The sequence below is a fragment of the Fundulus heteroclitus genome, chromosome 3, assembly GCF_011125445.2.
Source record: "Fundulus heteroclitus isolate FHET01 chromosome 3, MU-UCD_Fhet_4.1, whole genome shotgun sequence".
NCBI classification, from domain to species: Eukaryota; Metazoa; Chordata; class Actinopteri; order Cyprinodontiformes; family Fundulidae; genus Fundulus; species Fundulus heteroclitus.
In genome coordinates this window covers 38,053,132-38,079,220 of record NC_046363.1, presented here as the reverse complement: position 1 = coordinate 38,079,220, position 26,089 = coordinate 38,053,132, and the positions used below count along the sequence as shown (strand labels likewise).

Sequence of the window (26,089 nt, the reverse complement as noted above, 5' to 3'; positions counted from 1 at the left end):
TCCTAAGACGATGTTCTTTATCGGCCATACAGCCAACTCGAGTATTCATGTTTTAGCAAAAGGAAGAAAAAAAAGCTACCATTGATGTAACAAGCCTTTTAAAACAGTGAAATACTTTTGCATTGAACCGTGCTAAAAGTCATGATGCAACGACTGTCTGCACCTAAAATATGTGAGTCGTGAGTTTACAGGAGCACGCATGGACCGAGTTCTTATCTCCATGGCACAGGATTTTTTCTCCATCAGGGGGTAATCTCCCAGCACACCACTGAGACAGAGAGCCAGACTGTGGCTCAGAGAAAGTTGCTGCTGCAGCTACCAGTTCTCTACTCATGCTCATACATAAATGACATGATGTAAAAGGGTGGAATATACCCCCAGGCTAGGATTTTGAATCAGCTTACCACCTTCTGAATCTTAACCCTAATCTTTACGGGGAAGTAGCTTCAATCTGACCTCAGATCAGTATCGGACACCGAGTGTTTTTCATCTAGCCGTTCCCAAGCTAAGGCTCAGTGACCTTTGGTGTGGATTTGATGGAACATATGGATAAATGAAGCTTTATTTTCTCCTCACAACTGAAAGCTATTTTTCAATGTTTTATAGCAGAGTAACTATAAAGTATTTATTGTGTAAAAATGGTGGGCTTTTTATTATGGTGATGTATATTAGCTGAGCATTTCTTCCTCTTGACTACAGCTCATAATATATGTCATATGATAAACAGTTTTAAAAGATAAAATCTTAACTAACAATGTAATAGTTATTTTGATACATTAGTTGTCTAATCCCTTTTTAAGTGTCAAGGGGACACTCTGCTGTTTTTTTTTACCCCCTTTTTCCCACATAAACACATTTTCTAATAACAGCGATATTTTTGACATTGGCTCAACAGCTTGTAGATCTAGAGTCCACCATAAATTATAGTTTTTCCACCAAAGACCATTTAACAAATTAAAAACCTGCTCTACACCTAGCATCAGTTCCAGAGCAGCTTTTTAATTTGTTCTATATAAAGGGCTCTTACAACAGCAGCAGCTGCTTTGCTTCTCTTTTACATAAACCCAGTTATTGACACAAAACCCTTGGGGAGTTAAGATTGTTCTAATTTGTATCTCACAATGTAAATGCCGACCTTAAAAGCCAAAGTTTTTCCTGCATTTGAGGATTGTCAATAATTCCACACATATTTCCTGAAATTATTAATTTATTTGAATGCAAGAAATGTAAAACACTGGATGGCTTGGATTAAATGTTTGCAAACTAAGATGACTACTTATCCTACAAATTAATGCTGCATCGTGTAATTTTTGACACCAGTTTTTGCTTAATTTAAACTATATTAAATATTTTTTTTCAGGTCAATATACAACCCTTGGTGTGTATAGATGCTCCATGCGCGCTGCCCTTCTCAAAAACACTCCGATGGTCTGATCCATCGCTGGATGGGTCATTTTTGTTCTCTGATGCAGGATTTAATCTATAGGGGTTAATTTGATCTTGTCTTTACAAGTAACTCTGAGACTTCTCAATCTGCTGGTCTCCTAACGGATTCCAATACACAGAGGGAGACTGTTTAACTGTGTGACAGTGCAGTGTTTTCAGTGGCCTTCAGTGGCACTAAACCTGGAAGTTTCAGGTAAAGAGCCCCTAGTGACAAAAAGTTACACGGTGCTGCTTTAAAGCTAAAAAAAAATTTAATCTTTAGAGTTTAAACTGGGATATGACTGAAAGGAAGTGCCAAAATATCCAACCTGTGAGAAATGTTTAACAACCTGATGCCATAAAACTCAATTCTTGGTGAAGGGAAACATCCAGAAAATACTACCTTCTCATCAGCTGTTGTCAGGGATTACAACAAGACAAACTTTACTCGAGCATAATCATAATCAGCATTAATAATCTTTAATTAACCAATTAGAGACCAACATGAAGTCACATGAAAGCCAAAAGTTTAAGAACATTCATACAAACTAGTTTGACTTACGCCCCTTGCCACTGAAATGTATGTAAATGTATGAAAAATCAGGTCATACACATTTAACGAGAGAGAACCGAGGTGGTCTTTGCTTTTTATTTTGTAATTCATTTACTGTGTCTATACTTTAGTTCATGCAATTTTGATGGCGGTAGGCGCCCTAGCCAGCTATCCTGCAGCGACGTCATCAAAAGACGGGTTTTACTGTTGCTCTGTGGACATTACAGCCATGTCAAACCTGGCAGCTTCTCTATGATGAAACTGAAGGAAGCTGGGCACAGACACTGCATCTGGCTCTGCATCTTTAAGACAAAGAGGCGCCACAAAAATACCTTGAAAGGGAAGAAATTTTAAATGTTACACATTTCTTATAAAAATGCAAAATGTAAGGGAAATGAACATATTTGTTTGGTTATAACATAACTGCAAAATATTATATAACCTAGGATACATAAAGCAAGTATCCACATTTGCTCAAAGCATCCAATAAACACTTCACATTTCAAAAAGCATAATTTTTGACAATTATTTATTGTATCAAGGTTTAAGATTTAATTGCTAGGTCTGTTTCTATTCAGTGTTTGAAAAAGGAGCCTTTGGAAACACATTCAAACATCACAGCTGGAGACGTTTCTCTCAGCGGATACAAGACAAGTTGTTCTGCATTTAGAAAAATGTATTTTTCACCTCTTTATACAAGTAAGAAAATTGACAGGAGCTTGTTGTTAAAAGTGAACATTTCTTCCGTCCCCTAATAACATTATGCAATCACTTTGTGTTGTGGGAAAATTACTATTATAAACCCTTTATTTGTACAGATTAGTCCCTTGAGACTCGGTGTCTCGTTTACGAGAGAGACCTGTTTAAAAACAAAAAATATTGATAACTGAGTCACTTATTAAATGAAGGAAAAAGTTTCAACACCTTATTGAGAATCAGAGCAGAGATTAAAAGTAATCACACCCCTAGCCCAGTCTGAGCCCTTCTTCTCCAGAAGAAGAAATTATTTAATAGACTTACACAGCATGCACACTCAGGCATTGCTTTAGACTGCAACCATGGCTTATCCTTACATACACCTATTTGGAGGATTACAGTCCAACATTAGTTGAAAAGTAAAAAACAAAAACTGTTAACAGAAAATATGTTGTGATATTATAATTGATTATCAACTACTCATTCAGCTGCATCCTAGGTGCACAAAGGAGTGTTATCACAGATCCTTCCTCCCGTCTGCTGTTAGACATTTTAACCGCCACTGCTCACAACAACCTCAATGAGTGTCTGCAGCCCTGCTATTTTTGCTATTTTTTTCATTCTTAGTCGGTTGGTCTTTTTCATGCATTAATATACATATATGTTTTGCACTTTTTTTAAAATATGCCTACTCAGTTGCACACATTGTCAACTTCTTGAGTATGCTAGTTTTAATAACTGTGCCATATTTTTTTATGTTACAAATTTGCTCTTTGCTGCTGGTACACCTGAGTTTCCCCGTGGTGGGACAATAAAGGATCTTCCTATTCTATTCAGTCGTGGCGGCCTTACAAACTATAAATCCCAAGAAGGTAACAAATGCACACTTCACTGCTTGCAGGGGAAAAAAAAAAAACATGCATTACTGCTTCTCCGTGTCCAATCAATAAAACAACTTCATACCCACTACCGGTTCAACGTGCTTTTTTCTGCAGCATGTTGACATCTACCATATGTTGGTAGATGCAGCAAAAATATGTACAGTGACTGCTTTAAAACATGCGTTGTAAAGACTGCTTTATGAATATTTAAATCACATGGAAACCCGGTAGCTTTTCGATGATAAAACAGCAGGAAGCTGGCCACAGACGTAGCTTCTGGCTCAGGCTCTTTCAGACTAACAAGCAACCCCCACCCCTCCCTCCCAGACTTTTGTAGGAATCTTTCTTTTGTACTGGTGAAAGTTAAAAAAAAATGCTGGTCAGGTAGGTATGTTTTGCTCGTAGAAAAGTGTTTTTTTAAGCCACGCTCTCGAGTGAAAAAAGTATTCTGATTACTTTTAATCCATGACCTCAGGTCTGATTTGACAGGGTGAAAAACAAATGAACTGCAAACAACAATTACCTTCCACTAAAGAGAACATTCGATCTGTGTTTAGTGGTAAACACACTGGGGTCATGAGGCCTGGCTCTCCATGGCCTCTCCTGCTGTTGCTCTGTCTGTCTCTGATGCGCTCTCTCCCCCGTCTTTGTGTGCCTGTCTGATGGTGTCTCCGTCTCCCTGCTGTGTGCGTAGCTAATAGAGCTATTTCCCCTGTAATTACAGCGGGTCAGACCCAAAGACAGCAGAAGCCTAGTGTCCCCCCTCTCCTCTCCATCACCTTCCAGATTACAGGTAGGTGATTTTAGCCGTGCTGAATACAAAGCCTGACCCGTCCCTCCCAGCACCACCGTTTCCTCTTTCGATCGTCTCTGCTCCTTTTTATCCTCTCCTCTGTCTTGGCTTCCGGCCCTGCAGCTGCCTCCATTGCCTCGCCTTTTCTCCTCCGATTTCCTCCTAGCTACCTCTCTCTGCCTCTTCCACCGATCACCTGTCACCCTTTCATTTCTCTTTTGGTTTTTATTTCTTCTGTATATTTCTGTAGCTTTGTTTTTAACCATGACACTTCTTGAGAATCTTTATTAATTTCTCTCCCATTTAAGCAATAATGAAACAAGCCCATCCCTGTCGGAGCTTCTCCTACATTAGCAGGAGATAACTACTTTATTACCCACTTCAAAATCCTTAAATAGTGAAATAGCCGTAACATAGACAATAACTCAGGAACTACTGGTTATCTTAGTTAAAAATGAAAGTCTCAAACATCAGTGGACACACCTTCTTATCCAAGGCCCGTCGTAATGGCTTACATTAAGGCCCTGTTCAGATAAACCCAGGTATTTTGGAATATGGAATTGATTGTCACCATTTATACCTCCCACCCATACAGTGTTTTTTTTTTAAACACTTTTCAAAATAGATTTTTTTTTTTAAAGCTCTGCTTGTTATGCACACATGTGGATTGGATTTCTGGTGATTATTAAAACCGGTAAGGTAAAGGCCCACTTTGCCTGTCCGATTTGGTTCTGTCTCAGTTTTCATTAAACTTCAATTGTACACTGAAGCAGTTTATCACAGAGAACAAAGTAAACTGTATTAAATAACACAAGCTATGCCTGTTTTAAACTCAGAGCTTCTTTAGCCATGCTCAGGATGACCTTTTGCAATGTGATGTAGTTTATGTCAGTGTATCACCGCCTGCTGCCGCCTGCACCGTAGGCATTACAGCATTTTCTGAATTGTAATCCCACAGGCCTTACAGACCCCTGTGGGAATCTGATGCTAACTGCAGCAGGTGAGGAAAAATTCTCCAGTTTTGAAAAAAAATAAAATAATAACGGCCCTGTGTTGATGCCTGGCCAACCTTATGCTCCATGTTGTTTTAATGGCTCGGATGCCGTAACAATGAAACCGAATAGTTTCATTGCACTCAAGTTTACTTCTCTAAGGCGCAAGAAACACAAGACAAGTTTACATTCAAAGAAGCTACCACCTACTAGTATTCCCTTTTTAACGGAATTGATGGAAATAAAGTTTTTGTTTTTCATGTTTGTTCCCACTAAAGAGTTTAACACTGACAGGTCTGGTGATTTGGCAGTAAATTTAATCCTCTTTGTTTTTGATATCATCCTCACTCCTCTTCATAGCTTTCCCTTTTCCTGTATTTCCTCCTGTCGCTCCCTGTTTCCTCTCCGTCATTGTAATCTTTCCACACTCCGATGTTCTCAACGTCTGTTGTCTCCTCGTGCTCAAACCTTTTACCGGTACCTCTTCCTATTTGATGCCTTTTCTTTCCTCTGTTTGAACGCAGCATTGTTTCTCAAACTAAAAAGCTATTGATTTCAGCAGCGCTTCAAAAGCACTCGGTGCACGAGTGCTTTTGAAGCGCTGCTGAAGGAAAAAACACAACAGATTCTGTTTCTAACAACTCTAAGTGTTCGAAACGTTTTGTTTTCAGAAGAGTTACAACCTCAGACTGGAGCTTTTAATTCAGCGCTGTTCCCAAATCAAACAGTGGGGCTGACTTTCATATCAACAAAGTTCTGCATTGTGTTTAAAATTGAGGAGCTGGAGCTGTGAAGAGACTTAAAGTAGAAAAACTTAGTTTGAATACAAACAGAATATAGAAAGTAAGTGATGGCTAGCCGCTTCTGAAGACTGTAAGCTACATAACAAGAGGGATTCCTTTGCAGTGCTGTCAGTTTTGTGAGAAAGAAGAATTGGCTCACAGGAGAGTAAACTACAAACGGACTTGCAGAGAAACAGGGGTGTGTTACTACTTTGTTACATCAAGACTGGTATCATGATGGTCCTCTGTTTAATATTCATCATCGTAAAGCTTGAAGTCATTGATTCCCCAGTAATGCATGGATTAACAGTGGATCAACAAAGTTAGTATTTGACTTTCACTGTGTTTCTAACTGGGAATTAGACATTTTGCATTTCAAAAGCCCCTTCTTGTCTCCACAGTTCTCAGGGAATGACGATTTGGTTCCTAAGTGAGACTTTAAGCTCTTAGATGTCTTGTAGTAGCAGCTGGAAATGCTTTGGGTGGAACATGTGCAGAAATTTTACTGTATGAATGCTTAAAGAGGGAGTGTCCTATAAAGATGTTTAAAATTGGATCCATCTAGAAAAGGTTTTGGGAATCTTTCTGTATTTCCATTTAGCATCTGATCCCTTTAACTAAACATCGGTTTTCACATGCATTAGATTCCCTTATATACGTAGCTGAAGCGTACTGTTCTGGTTAACAGAACAGATGGTGCCAATTCAGCCTGGTGCTTTTCCTCGGAGGTATGTAATTAAAATAAAACAAGTCTTTTCACAGTAGCAGGTGCTGATGAAGACATGCGATGTCACGAGTTGATTACAGGCACTTCAAAGCTGCTAGGATTACTTCAGAGAAGATGGCAGGGCATTTATTACATTTTCTTTTAAAAATAATTTGGAATATAAGTCTGCTATGAGTAATGAAAAAAAACGGCTTCTGTTCTGACCAAGAACCAAAGCTGCACACCTAGATCTGTGCATCTCAACCTTCTTGTGGTTATTTATCTTCAGCAAAAAAAAATTATTCAAATCCAATTAACTTTATTTTAACATTTTAATACAGCTGAGAAAATTACTGCAATGTGGCCCCCAATAAACTACAAAGCAAAATAAGAATAACTGGCCTTGTTTAAAATATAAAGACAACATGACTTAAATTACCATTGTTAAAGGAAATCTTTGTCTTGCGGACAGCAAAGTTTATGGCAGCGGCCGTCTCTAAGCCCTGAACTCAGTTCTGTGGTAAATTGGTTGGGAGGTGGCCTACAAACCCGACTTAGTTACACCAGTTTGGTTTGCAGAAATGGGACAAAATTCCAGCAAATTCTGGTTAGAAACTTGTGGAAGGATATAGAAAATGTGCATAAATCATAATAACATAGGTCGTACAGTTTTCAAGACAATTCCATCAATTACTTAGCAAATGTATGTGAATCTCTGGATTGTAAGGAACGTAACATTAAATTATTATTTTTTACTTTCCACATCCATATCCTGGGGTTCAGGTAACTTCAAAGGCACTTAAGTGCATCAGGATTAACTCAGGATCTAAAATCAAATGGTACCAACTGGCTGCTGTGGTAATTTGTGGCCTGCTTAGTCAATGATTTTCAAAAATGAAAATAAAGTGGTTTATACAAGTGATATAAATAAAAAAATAATCCTGAAGCACTACTGTGTGACCTGGAGCTGTGATATTCTTTGTTTCTATAAATCATAATGTTTTGTTTCCAGCTAACATGCGGGAACAATGGTGTTTTCCATTTGTCATGTTTTACCAGTATAAGCTCATATTAACTCACACTGGAGTTCTACCATAAACATTAACAATCAGACAAACGTTTGAGTTTAAAAGGTTCACTAAATAACCTTTTAATCCCACCTACCTTAATATGGCATGTCGAATTTACCTTTATAACTATTTTTGAATAGATTAAAGATCATGTGTGTGGGGAATCTGTATCAGTTCATTTTGCTACAGATACCATGAGACAAGTCACAGCTCTCTTTGCTCAAGAGTTGGCATCAAAAGCATTTTGTTTGAGCTGAATCAAAGGAGCAGCTGTGCAGGCCTTCTTTACTTTTGTAAAACAGAATTCAGACGTATCATTCAAAGGATGCAGCTTGAGGCGGTTTGATAAACTTCTCCTGACAGGTTTTCAGAACAAACTCACCTGGACAGCAATAAAAGTGATCTGAAAACAAAACCACAACCTGACCTAAAATGTATATTTTTAAGTTGTCAAACAGAGTTAATTCCTAAAATAGCAGATTGGAAAAATCTGACAAAGGATCTGCCCTATGCGTGCATCCTTACAATATTTCTGAATGAATAGTCTCTTCTGTTTACAGTGTAATTAAACATTTAGTTTTGAATCAAAAACAAATAAGAGATGAGATTTAGATCTAAAAGGCAGCATTTGTAAAAATCCACTCTTTGCTCTTCAGCTGCTTACAGTTAAGCTCTAAATGCTTCGTAACACAAGCACATGTAGGTCTAAAGTACCGTTATATTTTAATGTCGCTCTTCTGTGTGAGGTTTTGATGTGGCCCAGCCATAGTCCAACGTGGAGAGTCAGAAAACATAAAATCTGAGTTGACCTATATGATGGGGTGATGGCAAGCAGACCTTTCAATCCCCTCTTAAAATTCAGGATAAATGTTAGACTTTTGGAAAAGTTCAAAAAAGCTGATCAGGAATCAGCCATTGATTATTGAAAAGGGTGTGAAGTGCTTGACATGCCATTTTTATTAGGATATAAATAAAAATCGATAGATTTATTTTTTTTTTCAGGCCTGATGCCCTTTTTAGATTGTTTTAAATATTGAGAGATGCCGGTCACATTTCTTTTCGTGTTAGAAACAAACTTGTTGGTTGAAAAAAGTCTCTCTCTTACTGTAATTACATTTCTGAAGTGTGGGATAAAAATCTTAGATTGTTGGCGAAAACTATTCATTAGAATTACAGAAAAACCTTTGCAGATTGACTGTGAAATATTTAGCTGCACGGCTAACGGGCCAAACCTCTATGTGCACCTGATGTAAAATCACAACAAGAATGATGACATCCATTTAATCATGGACAACGATATCAATCATTTAAAATTCCTTTGTTGGCACGCAACACTTGGAATGGGAATGGGACATCCCAACATTAAAAGTGTTAGGTTATAAGTTATAGTTGCAACATACATTTAGTGTCAAATAAGTTTTATTCTTTTTATGTTAAATAGGCTTGCTCTTTAGCTTTCTAACCTCAAACAGTGCCCAAAAACTTTACTTTCAAAGTTCTAGAATAAAATTCTGAAGAGATACCTAAACTAGCATAAAAGTGAAATATGCTAACATGAATATGCCAGTATCTTTTAAGAAGTTTGTCTTTTGTGGCTCAGTTTAGCTGATATTTAGAGCTCTACCTTGTGCTTTGCATGCGTGTGTTTTCATAGACTTTTCACAGTGAGATTTCAAACAGCCATTCATTTATCAGATGCATCAAGTGAAGCAGTTTTTAAATTCAACATGGCACCATGAGGGAAAAAGAAGCCAAATTACATCTAATGGAATAAACATGAGCTAAGACAGTCTCTGTGTTCTCATGCACCTTTACTGCTGTATTATATCCTCTCTCTGCATCTCCTCTGAGAGTCAGAGAGCAGAGCTTCACCATGTTTTTTTGTTCCTATCAAGGTGCTGCTTGAGATATTCATTGCTAATTTATCATTCTGACATGCTAACAGGGAGGGGAAAAACCAAACAGAAGGATAATAGCATCTACCTCGCAGGCATGTTTTCTTTTTTTCTTCTGAATATAGGTCTCAGCCACTCTCAGTGGGATTTTTTTTTTATGTCAACAAGTATTTTTTTTTTTGAATCCTTCTGATTAAATCAGGTTTGTCAGGTTTTTTTTTTTTTTTTTTTGCCTGCTGCTTATATTGTCTTCTCCTTTCGCTGACCTGTACAGCCTCCCGCCCAGTGGAAAACAAGCTGTGCACGGGTCCGGTCCCGAACAGATCCCAGCGCTGCCAGATCCCCTGTCCCATCGACTGTGAGGTGTCACCGTGGGGTGCCTGGGGGCCATGCGTCTTTGAAAACTGTGATGATCAGACCGGAAAGAAAGGTGCGGAGATGATACAAGTGCATCTCTTAAAAGGCTGCATTTGTCACATTTTGTGGCAGTTTTTGATTAATATGTAATGTTCCTGGATTTCCAGCCTTTGTTAAAGATACTTTATTTGACTTTTTCTTAACCAGCCCTTGAGATAAAATGTCTTTTGTGAGAGAAATCTGGCCAGGAGGCACAACAGTACAGTACAATCTACTTGACAACTAGACAGAATAAGACAAACTGCTTACATGCAATAAAACATCTGATGGATTCAAGCAATTCTTCAGTTAAAAATATTTTTTGGAAGGGGAATGGAAAGATTTGTTTTTACCCTTGAGTTCTTCAACACTGTACTGTTCTTTTAGTGAGCCTTACTATTTAGCTTCAGGGGAAACCACTGAAGGTCAGTTTTTAAATGTTTCCAGAAACAGTAGCAGTATAAATCACAAAGAATCCTAGTGCTCCGACATTTTTATCAACTTTTTCTTCCCAGAAGCTACCACTAAATGCATTAGAAGAGAATGGGCGGACTGAGATTGTTGGGAACTCAAGCCCAGACTTTTAATTTCAAACCATGTATTGTAGCACCAGTGATTAAATCAGACTGTAAAGAGGAGCAATGTCAAGGTCCAAACAGGGATGCAAGGAACAACTCCCTTTTTGTGAATAGGGTTGAGTGGAGTAGCTACAGTAAGAGGAGTCATTATCTTACTTTCAGTAGTGATTAATAAGAGTGTTGTTAGTTTGGGGAATCAAAGAGAATACCTGGAGACACTGAACTCAGGAATTAGTCATTATTTCACTGGTTAAACAAATATTTAACAATTCCTTCCACTGATTACCCCAACCACTTTTAGCCAAAATCCTGTTTCAAACCTCTTTAACAATACCATGGAGTCAATCAACAGTGGACAAATATTCTGTGAACTCAAAGATTAGGAGATTTTCCTTAACAGTGCTGTCTTCTTAAAATGTTCTTTCTGCATCCTACTGGTGTTTTTAGGACTATTTGAGAAATTTTTAGTTTAATACTTTAGTTTAATTTAAGGGATTTAATCATCCTACCTCGTGGATGATCTGTTGTTGGACTGGTGTTACTTACACCTTGCATGAATAATTTACCAGATGGCTGCTTGAATTGTAATGACACAGCGATTTTCTTTCACACCCAAAGAAATACTGGAAAAAGATAATTTCCACATCAGTTCTTTCTCAAGAATTAGAAAGAAGTAGAAGATTGCCTTTTTTCCATATTCTATGTTTAAGGTTTAGCTTTTATATTTGAAGGAACATAAAGTCTATTAACACTGAACTCTGCATATTTCTGTAATATTTTACTTATCTTAGGTTTATGTTCAGATGTTGCCATCTTAGATTTTGATCTTGATATAATGTCTCTTTTATTTGATTTCTCTCAATCTGCCTGGGACTACATCTGAAGATCTGTTTGACTAAATTAGACAACTTTACCATCTATATTCATACTAATTCATGTGCTTTGTCCCATTTTAAATAACTGATCATATCAATTCTTCAGTTTAAACTATCAAAAATGTATATTGGTGATAAACTGCATACAAACCAATAGAAAAATGTATTTTAAAGTGACATACTATATGAAATTTGTTGAACCGCAGGTTTCAAACTCAGGAAACGACAGATTACTAACGAACCAACAGGGGGCCCAGGAAGCTGCCCTCACCTTGTTGAGGCCATGCCATGCGATGAACCCAGTTGTTACAAGTGGCAGCTTGTCAGCCTGGATCAGTGCGTTCCTGATGACGGGAAGCAGTGCGGCCCTGGTGCTCAGCTGCCACAAGTGCAATGCATCAACAGCAATGGTGAGCAGAGACAATTTAATCTCATTGTCCGGGCAGATGATGTGATTTTTGCAGAGCGATGGGAGGCTGAGCAGATGGCAACGATGCTTTATTACACTGTGATTTCAAAATGGTGAGTCATTTGTTCAAATTAAGCACATCCGTCCTCGGAGACAGCGGTTCATGATTGACATCATCAAGCAAACAAGCTCTAATTTGCTCTTCCCTGTTCACCGGTGCATTTTTCTATCCGCTTCCATTTGTCAAAAAATAAAAGAAGAAAAATGTACAGGTCCGACAGGAGAGACACAATATTTTTCAAGGTCACCTTTCTGTTGACTTTCCAGCTTTTGACGTAGGTGAAGACATTTCCATTACCCAACTCCCCCTGAAGAGATCTTACCTGCACTCCTCTTTTCTCAGTCCTTCCTTTCTCTCTCTTTTAAACGTCTCCTGCTTTAATGCTTGGTTGAGTCAGCTCGGCCACCCGTCTCCCTGCTGTCTGTTTCATTACAGTCTTGCTCTCTGCATGCACAATTAAATCTCACTCTAAGTATATCAAATCAGTCCTCGGAAACTCTGGGAGTTGGAGCAACTTCCGCTCTTTGCTGCTTTACAATATTACAGCTGCTCTTTATGACTCCTGATCTTTAACGGTAGGGGAATTATTGTCTTGATAGCGATGACATTCTTTGTTGGGCAGGTTTTTCTCAAAATGGTAGATAAAGTTATGAATTTTGTACAGCCGTATTTAGGACAGTAACTTCCCCCATATTAAATATCACAGATAAATCAGTCTTTTAAATCTGATATTTAATAATATGTTTCTCATTAACCTTTTGGACAAAAACAGATCGGTTTATGTCTTGATCCAAATCATCTTACGGGTTACCAAAATATTTGAGTTTCAGTCAATTGTGTAGTGTAAGAAATCTTTTTAGATCACATGATAAATATTTAAATGTGAAATTGTTTAGAAATGTAAATAATGAAAATGAGCCAAAAAAAACACATTTATTCAAATTGCATAAATAACAGCAGTGATACATTAATGAAATATAAATAAATTCTGCAGTTCAGTAAATGAGAAAGGTCAAATAGCAGATTCCACTTCTGTGGTTCCACCTGGACAAACCAGTGTTCAAACGACAGTAAAACTATTCTGGTTCAGTTTTTTATAATCTAAATTTACAGTTACTCTTCATCAGAGGTGGGCAGACTAGCCAAAAAAATTACTCAAGTAAGACTAAGAAGTACCGAACCATGAAATTACCTAAGAGTAATAAAGTATTTCATGTGAAGGCTACTAAAGTACTGAGTAACTAACAACTGATTTAATATTTTATAATGATTTACAAATTCTAGTATTTTAACGGCCAACATGAAACATGTACAAACAATATCAATCACAAATTAACAAATTCAGGCAGAAAAAACAGTGTTCTGAACAATGTTTTCCAACATAAAACTTATGAAACCAGGCAGTTAATGTATTTCAAGTCAGTTATGACAGTTCATAGTACTTCCGTTGACAACATCTACTGTTTACTGTGGTTACTTGACCTGTAAATGGCTCAATGAGCTCTGCAGATAAAAGATACCATTAAAACAACAAAGCTTGTGTACAAACAATAAGTCTCACCTTCATATAGACAGTAGAGTTGTCTCTCTGGTGCGTTTTCTGTTGAAACAAGTTTGTTTTTTATTCAGTAAAGTTACTCACAGTGAATAGAGTAGCCAAAAAATTTACTTGAGTATGAGTAGTATTACTTCTACATTTCTGCTCATGAGACGTACTGTATCTTTACTAATTCATAGATGGATTGAGCTGTTATGATAATAACCCTAAGCGGGCTTTCATTTTGTGAAGTAACGATTTTTAGGCAAAGATAAAAAAAAATATTTTTATCTTCCTCTGATTCTGTGAGACACATCTTTTTTCTTATGCCTTCGGAGTAAACTCACATCTCCAAGCTGCCTTTTGAGCTCAAAATCACATATGCAGCTCTTGTAGCTGAGATGATATACTCTTACTTTTGGCAGGAGGTGATTTTGGACACAAGGATGAAAAATAGGCTTCGTACTGAAGAGGATAAAAGACTCTCAGCTACAATAATGGCTGTCCAAGAAGTCTGACAAACTGGTACCAAGTTAAAACAAAGAGTATTGGAAACAGACGAATAATGTTGTTGAGTTCCTCTGCCTTTTGTGCGGAGGGGCTTTACAACAATAGAGTTGTAAAGTCCAGCATATTGCTACATTTAACATTTTATGCGTGCTATACAATATTTTGAATTAGAAGGATAAGTAAATACAAATTGAAGAGCATAAAGAACAAGAAGTGCAGTAGACAATCACTGCCAGACATTGAGTACAGTAAGAGGGAAAAAATACTAAAGGTAAAATGTGAAAATATCTTAAAATCTGTCAACCTCGGTGTGTAATCCAGAAGGCTCTGCAGTAACGTCCATAATGTCCACAGAAGCCATGGAGATTGTAAGTGTGTAATCCAGAAAATTTAGTAATAATTTCCATAAAAACTGTTGGGCAAGAGAGCCGTTCATATAAAAAGAAAAAAATAACTAACACATGAAAAAGAAAACCACTGTAACAGCATTATTAATCCCAAAAAGATAGTATTAACATTTGTTTTATACTTTTAACTTGATTTTTTTTTTTATCAAAAAAGAAAAACAATCTGAATATTATCCATAAAAGCAGATAAGTGTTACCTTTAAGTTATTTACAAATCTAATCTACTCTCAGGCCATAAATGTTAGTGATATAACCACTTTATGCATAAACTGGGTTTTCAGTAAGGTTCTACCTGCAGTATTTTGTTTTTTTCTTTTCTCTGTGTGACTTCTGCTGATTGATCTCCCTCACATTCGGTCCCTCATCTGATGAGAATTGATTCGCTCTGTTTGGATTTTCGATCTGCTTTTCGCCTCGCCGATTTTTCACTGCTACGTTGGCTGTATGTTTGGGTGTTTTTTTTTTTTTTTTTCTTTCCTCTGAGTGTGTGCCAGTCATAAAAAGAAAAGGCCACCCAGCCAGGCCCCAGACAGCAGGAGAAGGTCGATACAAATGTTATTGAAACTAGCTATTGATATTCCCAAAGCTGACTGCCTGGCCACTTAGGCGGGGAGCTGTTTCTTCTCAGCATACAGAGCGCTGAGGTTTTCCCACTCATAGTGGGTCGTTCTGTTCATTCATGTGGCTTTGTCAGATCCCCAGAAATTTCTTATTTTCATGCTTTCCCGTTTCAGTCATGATGGGTTCAGTGCATCTCAGTCAAAGTGACATCTCAATATAAATTCAGCTGCACTGAGATTTTTGAACTCCTTTTGGTTTTGAATCTTAATTCAGTCTCTGAAAGGTTTGCGTTTTTTTTAAGGGTCTACGTATCGCTTAACCGCTTTATTTATGGCAGTGCATCAAGCAACTCAGACAGATATGTGGGTTAATATAATCCGCTTATAGCGGTTACTTGGAATTCATCAATAAAACATGAACAATAGCAATAAAACGCAGGATTTCTGTGAATTTCATGTGAAGTGCCCCATTTTTATTAATTCTTGGAGCTAAAAATCCACCATGACATTTTATTGAGAATTTATGATCAAATGCTGCAATGCCAAAGTGGGGGAAAAAAAGCTTTTTCTCTGTTACTGTATGTAAATAAAAATAAAAAGACAGCTTTGGTTAGCCTAGAAATATCCAACATGTTTCTGGTGAGGTAGCTGTTCTAGACATTTTTAATGTTAAAAATCAAAACTCAAGTCTTTTATTAAACTTTATGTGCATGTATTACCCTGTACTGTTTTCTCTATTTAATACCCTCATTGGCAACATTTTAATTTCAGAACAAGGAAATTTACTGTAATAATCCCATTAAGAAATGAATAGAAAAATTATCAAATAAAAATTGGAACGACCTAAAAAGAGGATTCATGAGATATTTTAGCTTAGGTCCTTGCTTCAACAGTCTATGCAACAAACAGATCTTACAGTGGTCCAAAACTGCAGCTACTAAGTATGAAGGGTTCACACTATTAAAGATTTATTATATTTTTGCCATTTTTCACCGTTTAGTTTCTGATCAATATGCAGCAAAAGTCTCAACGTCAGACATAAAAACAGACTCCTGCGTCTTCTACAGAAGACGCTACATCTTGCCTTGCCCCAGATCCTAAAAAAAGAGAAAAATATATATCTATTGGAGAACCTTTGTAAACAAAAACATTATCCACTAAATGGTTGTGAACTTTCCCCATAGTGGCCGACCTACCAAAATTACTTAAAGAGCTAATTAAGTACTCATCCAGAAAAACACCAAGGAACCTGGAACAACATCTAAAGTGCTGCAGTCTTTACTTGCCTCAGTTAAGCTTAGTATTCACTTAAATCTGATTGAGATGCTGTGGAATGACCATTCATGCTCAAAACTAGCTATATTTTTGGTTTGGAAACCCTCCCCCGCCCCTTAATAACTGAAATCCTCATTAATAAACTGTATTTTGTCCTTACTCAGGTTACCTTTCTGATATTAAAACGAGTTTGTTGATATGAAAACCAAGTGGTTAAATACTATTTGTGTTAATACATGTCTAAACAACATTCAGGTGATTATGACATGGTCTCCCCCCCCCCCCCTCCCCCAAATATTACTAATGTAATGAGATGATAGCCAAAGTTATGCAGGGAGTTTCAGTATTCTAATACTGACCCGCTCAATAACTGTATCTCAATACATCTGCATAATCTCCACAGATCATCCTCTTCTTTACAAATCCAATCTATGGATTTCTTTCTTTCACTGTTTCATACAGAATAGGATCAGAATAACCCAAATCCTGCGTATCAGATGCCACTGTATACATTCAAGGGATTACATTTGTTGTAGATTCTGCAGAAAATGCCCAATGAATAATTTCTATTAAATCACCTTACAGCTGTTCATAAATGATTCTCTTTCTCGACTAGTCACGTTGGAGATCTCTTTTTCCCCCCACTGTGTAGTTATTCACTTCACGTTCATGTGGAGGTCAGGCTTATGCTGAAAGATACATAAAATAAGCAACAGTAGATTTTTTTAAAGAAACTGTCTCTTTTATGTTTTATGATCTTGTTTTTGTAGTCTTAGGCTGAATTCCTAGTGCCTACAGTGTGAAGAGACCCTGATTTGAGGGAAAGGGACATGCCTATCCCTGGGTGTGAATATACAAAAATATACGGCTCAAAAAGTGTTGTGTTGTTTAAGTGTTCCCTTTATTTTTTGAACAATATATATGGATGAGGGTAAGTGGCGGAGGTACGTGGTAAATCTGGACTTCACCACATTGTATTTCATTTTCTGCATGGACACATCAAATTATCAATATAAAGCTCATCTGGACCCCTCATCTTTTTGTAATCCTTATATATCATTTGGCTTTTAAGTCTTTTAAATTAGAGTGTTTTAGTCCACTGTAGTTATATTCAGTCAGGATGTTACTATTGTAACCAATGGTGATGCTGTTTGATAGAAAATGTGTCAAACTACAATGACACTCGGTGTAAGGAAATAATTTAGTTGGAGCTTAAATGTTTAGAAAGCTTGGTCATGTCCCACCCTGACATCTGCACATCTTGCAGCTAATCTAAAGAAACAGTTACAGTAATTACAGTCAAACATCATAACTCCAGTCAAACTTGGTTATCAGGCTGCCGTTACAATTCTGGCAATCGGCTGCTTGGTCAGAGTTAGATGTTTCACCTAAGTCCATTTAATCCTATCTCTGAATAATACGGAAGAACTCTGAGGGGTTTTTGGGTCACAGAAAAAACTGTAAGTTGGTCCTTTTGCAGCAAAACAAGCCTTTAACATTATCGCCGCCCTACCTGACAGCTGTTATGGGGTGTTTTGCTATGTTTTACTTTTCCCCAAACACAGACAGCTTTCTGTACTTTGGTGTTGTGGTGAGCCTAGAGAGGAGTATCTCTCGCTGGAATAGACAGGTTAGGTGTGAGGAGATGGGGAGCGAGGCGGTGGGGTGTATGGACATCTTTGGCAACTAGTTGTGAGTGTTGGAAGACTCCACTCTCGCCTGTCGTCTCACGTTTTACCAAATAACCAGAAGTCTTGTGTTTCGCTCAGATGCAACTTTAAAATGTGAACTTGTGGTTCTCTGTTTTCAGAGAGAAGACATCCACACCATACTTTTTTCCCCCCTAAATTTCCGGTCTTGCACTTTAATATTTACCAAGATAACTGGGGTCTCTAGAGTCTAATGTGAGACTCTAGGACTTTTTTGCACTTTGGTCAGATTATTGCCTGATGAATTTGTTGGGACGAGCACTCCTGGGAAGATCAGCAAATGTCTGAAATAATTTCCACTCGCAAGTAACTTTTAGATCTGAATAATATAACTGAATGCTTTGAAAAAGGCTTTATAACCCCTTTCCAGATTGATAGGTAGCAAAACATGCTTCATTGAGGTCTTTGTGGCACATATATTTCTTCCCTGCCATTCTGTTAGCACACACTTGTTTGCTACAGAAAGGCAAGCTGCTGAAACTCATCCTTCTTACAAGATGACCACGGATCAAATAATTAATCAAGTGCATTTGATTAGCATCATCTAGCTGCTACTTTCTCTACTAAACCCTATGGAAGCAGTCTCAGATGCCCACACTGGGCAGCACTTACACAAGTATTGCAGATCCTAACGTAAATTTGACATCTACTGTGAGGATTAGATGAAAAGTCTTTTAAACAAAATATAAGCATATTTTACATTATATATCGACATCTAAAATGTTGAAATGTTTTTAAGTCACATATGAGGTGCAGTAACACGAAATTTAACTCTTATTCAAACATTTGCCAACTGATCCAGAAGTTATTTTCCAACTCTGTGCGAACGTGACAAGGAGTTTCTGTGCCGGCCACATTACTCACTTGAGCCAGTCAAAAAATATTTAATTTCTGCTCATACCTGCGGCATACCTCACATCCCAAATTATCCAACATCTGATGGCAAAACAAGCCCGTCTCGACCACTTAAATGGTGTGTGTGCTTCACATGTTGCCATCAATTAAAAGGCACAGCTGTTCATTTTCCCAGCTGCCCCGGCTGTCTGTGAGCTCAAGCATTGTTTGAGGTGAAAATGTCATTTTAGCAGCGAATCGTTAAACCTCAAGATGTGTTCGCCCAGGTTTTACGCAGTTCACACCGAAATAACTTTTGCAACATCAGAGAACAATTTGTGTTCATTGTAGAGGCTCCACTTTGAGCACATTGAAACCAATGAATAGCAAAGACCCTCCACACACGAACACATTTAAGACTATTTTCTGCTTTTTCTTTAAGAAAATTTTACGTTCCTGTGTTTTAGAGACAGTTTGTTGAATCGAAGCCTGGCTGAGCTGTGGTGGAAATACATAATGGTGTTAGACACTAATGTTTCCAATACTCTCACTGTTTGTTATTAATTTGTACAAAAAAGAGAAACACAGTGTTTAATGTAACTCATTAATAAAGTGAAATGAAGGAACCATATTGTCACGATTACAAAACATTTATATAGATTTAGGTTCATTTTATTAGTTAATTTGTTGTCCCTTATCTCCTGACTGCAGCTGTTCATATTTCTTACCTGAAATGCCAGATGGTAGCTTGTAACTTCTAAAGTCTACTGGGAAACAAATCGCCCACTACAGGAAATTAAGAGCAAAGCCACCTGTCTTTAATTTGAGTACAAATTAGTTTTGCATCCATGCCTTTCATATCAGGTAAATACAAATGGCTCTATGTTTGACTCATTTAGGCGGAGCCATTTAAAATTTTCAGTCAGTATTTTTACTCCAAATAACTTTATCTTTGCTAATTTATGTTCTCATGTCTCCTTTTTATAACTGTATTAGTTAAAAAAGCAAAAAAAAAAAAAAAAAAAAAAAAGCAGCCTATGTAAGCACCTTAGTTTTAATCATGGAAAATTGAAAATCTACAAATTAACTTGATGGGTAATACGGTTATCTTTAATGGAGGAAGAGGCGTCTCTTCCCTCTAACAGAGAGACTTGCTAATGCTGACCTCGGCCTGTTTACTGGTAACAAGCTCAAGTCGGGCCGCAGCCCTCTGATGGAGCAATGCAGAGAGGCGGCACCTGAACATTTCACATTTATTCCTCCTTAGCAAATACAGCTTACTTAACAAGCAGTTAACCCCCATAATAATCCCATGCTGTTTGAAGGCTGTAAACCACACCCTATTCCTCACTTCCTCTCCATAATAAAACAGAAATTACTTTCTATTACCCCCGACTGGTCTATATTGGCAGCAGCTTTGGCAGAAATTGCAAGACCCCCCCCCCCTCTTCCCATTCACCTCCTGCAGCTCATTTCAGAGAGCATTGAGACATGGTTTGACCTACAACGCTTGTGCTGCGTTCAGACCGAACGCGATTTAAGCGCTAAAAAGGCGTCCAGCGCCTCGACTTGGCCGCTCTCAGCAAAGTGTGGACAGACTTTGCTGTTGGGAGGAGCTACACTGCTCTTTTCCTCAAATGTTGGGAACTACACTCCTGATCAAAATCTTAAGATGAATTTGCATTTTGCACTGTTAGATCTTAAGAAGTTTCTAAGTAGAGCTCCAAAATGAAAAAAGAAGAAATAGGAACAAAAGACCAAAAGTTATGAGCAGGCAATTTATTGAAAACAACAATTTAACTCAAATAGGCTGATCACCAACTAATGAAAAGTTTAAGACCACAGCTTTTAAAAGCCAAAATCTGTGCAAAAATTTGGATTCCAAGTCATTTCCTGTCAAGCAATCACACTGTGAAGATTTCGTGATGGCAAAGGTAAAAAAAGCTCACTTTGAACATGGAAGGCTTGTTGAGCTGCATGAACAAGGCCTCTCACAACACGCCATCACTGCTGGGATTGGAGGAAGTAAGACAATGTTTTTGCATTTCTTAAAAGATCCTTATGGTTAAGGTACAAAAAATCTAGTTTTAGACCCAAAATAAAGCTGAGCTGGAAGGTCCCAATGGCTGTTTGTCAAGACATGGGACAAACCTCGTCCCAGATAAAGGCCATTACTGGTGCTGACTGGAGCCCAACAACCTTCAGAAGGCATCTGTGAAGGAAGGACTTAAAAAAACAAGAAATGTCTTCAAAGGCCACGTCTCCATCAAAGCCACAAAAATAGCCCATTTGAACTTTGCAAGAGAGCACCAAACATGGGACATTCACAGGTGAATAAAATATTTATTCTCTGATGACAAAAAAATGTTATCGGATCGCTGCAGATGATACTACAGCCACCTCAGTTCCTCCCCCATTCATGAACAACGCCCTGACCTACTGAAAGTCTTCCACTCAGGGTAGCATCTCATGCCCAGCCTGAAGGCAGAGTTTTATGCATATCTCCATTTTCTGTGGAAAGCCACAGTTGCAGTGACCTTGTAATTAGAACTATGAGCTGGCCAACGTTAACCCCGCCATGTCTTCTTGTTTTTCTTCAGGAGAGCCTGTGGACAGAAGTCTCTGCTCGTCTTCAGCAGCTTTGGAGCCCGTCCGCTGCGAGCTGCCTTGCGCCAGAGACTGTGTGCTCAGCGACTGGACGCCCTGGTCGACCTGCTCTCAGACATGCTCCAGTAAGACCGTGGAGGGCAAGCAGATGAGGACCCGGTCCATTCTGGCGTACAACGCTGGGGAAGGTGAGCTTCCACCTGCCTACCACACTGTTGTTGTTGGGGATGTTGGAGGAAAACATCAACATGGAGCCTTTTCATGTCGTCCTTTGCTGTCTGTCTGATTTCACACTTGTCTGCTTGTGCATTTGTCCCTGTTTGTTGTGATGATTATTTCTGTTGGTCTGTCGTCTCAACGGACGCTCATTTTTTTTTTTATCTCTCCGTCAGATCATTTCTCTGCACATTCCTGCTTGTTCTTTGGAGTTTAAACCTGTGTGTGGGTTTTCTTCCCCCCCTCCTCTTATCTGATTGTGTGTTTTCCTCACAGTCACTGCAATGGTTGTGGCATGGATCACAGTGATGGAGGGTAACGGTTCTAATTAAAGATTCCTGGTAGCTATTTTAAACCTCTAGCTACGTGTTTGCATAAAATAGTTGGCTCGTTTGGAGTTCAGAAGAAATGTTGCCGTGGCTCCTTCAGGGGAACGTTTAATTGATTTTGAATTAATTTGGCATTTTGCTTTCTGATTCTGTCAGGCCTTGTTGGTCTTGTGTGAAATAGCTTGTCTGTTGTCCTGCTGCTGTAGTGTTAGTTTATGTGGCCCTCACCTGCTACCATTTTAATATTTAAAACACATTTTTTATCCAGGTCTGTCACGGGTGCCCAGGTTCCCAGAACTTTATGGTAATCTTTGATTCTTATTAGACTAGTTATAGCTTTAGAATGAGAAAGACTTTAGAAAATGTTTTAATCCCTCTAATTGCTCTGAATACGCATACTTAAGAACGGTACTGTAACTGAAAAAAACATTCTTTCCTCTCTGCCTCTTCATAGTAGATTATCTGATTAGATTTTGAGCTCCCTGGCAGATTTTGCAGCGTATCTGTTGCATATTAATAAAGGAGAAACTTGTTGAAACTGCAGGAACCACTCAAAGTGTAAGACACAGGGATCATAATAATATGCAACCACCCATGTTTGCACAGGACTCTGCGTTAATTAGTGCATTAATTAGCAAATTAATGACCTAATTAGCATAACAGCCTATTCAGTGGTAATTATGGGGGAACTTTGGAAAGCCCTAAGTGCTTCTCACTGTTTGACACCCATCAGGATGAATGATGTTCAAGATTCATATTAAGAAGGCATTTGTTAATGAACAACAAAATATAATTCATCTTTGACACGTTTGCCATTTGAGACAAAGAAATATTGAAGGAAGAAGTCATTTTTTGACCAAATCTACCTAAAGTAATGCCTTTTTTGAGCATTAAATACTCAGGGTTCAGCAGTCCAGAAAAGTATAGGATTTAGTGTTGTCCAGGTTTGAATAAGTATTTCACTAAAGCAATGTGAAAATGTAGTTGTATTTTCAGACTTTATTTCCTGTCCTACTGCCGATTTACTATCAATTCAATTCAATTAAATTCAATTGAATTTTATTTATATAGCGCCAAATCATGAAACATGTCATCTCAAGGCACTTTACAAAATCAAGTTCAATCATATTATACAGATTGGGTCAGATTATACAGATTGGTCAAAAATGTCCTATATAAGGAAACCAGTTGATTGCATCAAAGTCCTGACAAGCAGCATTCACTCCTGGGGAACCGTAGAGCCACAGGGAGAGTCGTCTGCATTGTACATGGCTTTGCTGCAATCCCTCATACTGAGCAAGCATGAAGCGACAGTGGGAAGAAAAACTCCCCATTAACGGGAAGGAAAACCTCCGGCAGAACCGGGCTCAGTATGAACGGTCATCTGCCTCGACCGACTGGGGGTTACAGAAGACAGAACAGAGACACAACAAGAGAAACAAAAAAGCACAGAAGCACACATTGATCCAGTAATCTGTTCTACATTAGATGGTAGTAGCGGGTGAGCCGTCTTCTCTGGATGATGTCACAGTTAACAGAACGCCAGACCAGGTGTACCTACTATGAAGAAAAAAGTGTCTTTTTGGCTAAGACTTGGTCCACTGTGTCTGGGTAAATTGTGTTAAGATATTATTTGTTGTGAATCGTTGCTCTATAAATAATTTAAGTGGTAAATGGCTTGTGCTTGTATAGTGCTATAACTAATCCGACCACCCCAAAGCACTTTACACTACAGTCATTCACACCCTGATGGTAGTGAGCTAAGGGACAGACTGACAGAAGCGAGGCTGCCAGACATCGGCGCCACCGGGCAACTCTGGCCACCGCTAGCAGGCAATGCCCAAAGACACAACAGAGATGGCCGGAGTGGGGGATCAAACTGGCAACCCGCCAGACATACTCCCTAACTCCTGTGCTACTGTCCCCCTTTAAAGTCAACATATCATGCAAAATCTAAATTTTAAGCACTTAAATACCTTTTGTTGTGTACTTGGAGTCTCTAGGAGTGCAGCAGATTGGATTTTAGTCTGTCCAGGTGCTGCGTAGATATCTTTATATTCTGTTTGAGTAATGTTTTTAATCCGTTCAGTCTTCTTAATTTCCGATTAAGTTTTTTTTTTTTTTTAACTATAGCATCACAATATTTGTTGCGGAGCGGCTTAACAAGGTCATGGAGTTCCAGTTTACCATTTTCCCGAATTCTCTATTTTCATTTCTAATGAGGAATTCAGACCAAAGCATTGCAGTTCCACTTTATACAGACCACAACTGATTCATTTAAATGTGAAAAGCAAGGCATTAAAAAGCATGATATATCCTGTTTATAATGAATCGAGTTTAAAGTCCTTAATCAGTCCAGTTTAATTTGCCTTTTGTCTGTCCGTCCATCTATCTTTCTGCACAAGACAAGTCCTTGTTGGTAAAAGTTTTAACAGAGATCCATCTATTCATGTCTTTTTGTTTTTCCATCCTTACCTTCATCTCTTTGTCCATTATCGGTTTGTCTCTCTATCTGTGCATCTGTCTGTCCTTTATCCATTAATTTGTCCAGCTATCGTTCTTCCATTTTTGCATTTTTCAAGTCTGGAAAATATAGAATTTGAGCAAATTTGAGTGCAATGTTTCCTGAGAGCTGCTTCACATATTATTTAATTGCCCACCTACCGCTGTTTCCAGGGCACTGCTGTTTGTAGCTCATTTTAACATGTCACGTTGGTGTTGGGACTATTATCGCTCAGTCCGCCCGGGTTTTCTGGCACAGTCAGCAGGAAGGAGGTCGGAAAGTGTGTAGTAGTTTGGGTCTGAGCTTGGCATAAGCGTGTATACTCCGCTGCTCTATTCAGAGCTGGCTTCTTGACAACTCCAACAATGAAGTACTGGTGTGGAGGACTCTCAGTCTTGTGAAATCTCTCAATCTTTGCTGAAAGCTTTAAGTGGCTGTAGTAGTACTCTGAGTCCATAACTGACTGCCACTTCACCAAAAAGGGAGAAAAGACTGTCAAAGGGAAGCCGCTTTAGAGATTTCAAAACCACATGCAAATGGTGTACATTCTAAAATAGTGCAATCGAAAAGGCTTATTTCTTAATACAAACAAATACAATAAATGATGTGAAACATTGAGCAAAACTCTATATCTCTTGATCCATATAACATTTTATTATGTTAGGACTACAAAATGTGTACTTTACATGATTCACCAACAAACAAAAAAAGACACATAACTGAAGTAAAATAAATAAATAATAGATTTTCTTATTTAGAATAAAGATAGAAAACCTTTGCTTTTATTTGTATTTAGCTGCTTTTGTTCTGACCAAAAAAAATTCAATTCAATTCAATTTTATTTATATAGCGCCAAATCATGAAACATGTCATCTCAAGGCACTTTACAAAGTCAAGTTCAATCATATTATACAGATTGGGTCAGATTATACAGATTGGTCAAAAATGTCCTATATAAGGAAACCAGTTGATTGCATCAAAGTCCCGACAAGCAGCATTCACTCCTGGGGAACCGTAGAGCCACAGGAAGAGTCATCTGCATTGTACATGGCTTTGCTGCAATCCCTCATACTGAGCAAGCATGAAGCGACAGTGGGAAGAAAAACCACCCATTAGCGGGAAGGAAAAACCTCCGGCAGAACCGGGCTCAGTATGAACGGTCATCTGCCTCGACCGACTGGGGTTACAGAAGACAGAACAGAGACACAACAAGAGATCAGCTGTAATAAATTGCTTTCAGAAACCAATGAAGAAGTAAAGTTCATATTGATATTCAGACATCCAGTGTGACTGTGCTTCAGCTATGTAGCAAAGAATAAAAAAGATTTAGATCTCTTTATGCTTGTAGACTTGTATTAAAATAGAACTGTAATCGCAGTCAAATTCAATGCCTCGGAAAATCTGAATACTGCATCACACCAATTTTAAAAAAGCATTTTAACCATTGGACATTATGTAATTGCCATCTGATGGCCTACACAATCATGAGG

The 26,089-nt window shown here is 38.2% G+C and overlaps 1 protein-coding gene across 5 annotated transcripts in view; it reads left to right on the top strand.

Annotated features, from left to right (window-relative positions):
- The window catches only part of LOC105935547 (thrombospondin type-1 domain-containing protein 7A), a 229,492-nt gene that overhangs the window by 108,816 nt on the left and 94,587 nt on the right, over nucleotides 1–26,089 (top strand). For 2 of the 5 annotated variants that reach the window (XM_036135331.1, XM_036135328.1), the window contains exons 5-10: nucleotides 4,280–4,348; nucleotides 10,068–10,223; nucleotides 11,849–12,052; nucleotides 21,545–21,739; nucleotides 22,044–22,082; nucleotides 22,365–22,400. In XM_036135331.1, coding sequence (XP_035991224.1) covers nucleotides 4,280–4,348; nucleotides 10,068–10,223; nucleotides 11,849–12,052; nucleotides 21,545–21,739; nucleotides 22,044–22,082; nucleotides 22,365–22,400 — 699 coding nt within the window. The remainder of the gene's footprint in view (nucleotides 1–4,279; nucleotides 4,349–10,067; nucleotides 10,224–11,848; nucleotides 12,053–21,544; nucleotides 21,740–22,043; nucleotides 22,083–22,364; nucleotides 22,401–26,089) is intronic. The other 3 variants (XM_036135329.1, XM_036135330.1, XM_036135332.1) reach the window with 3 other exon arrangements.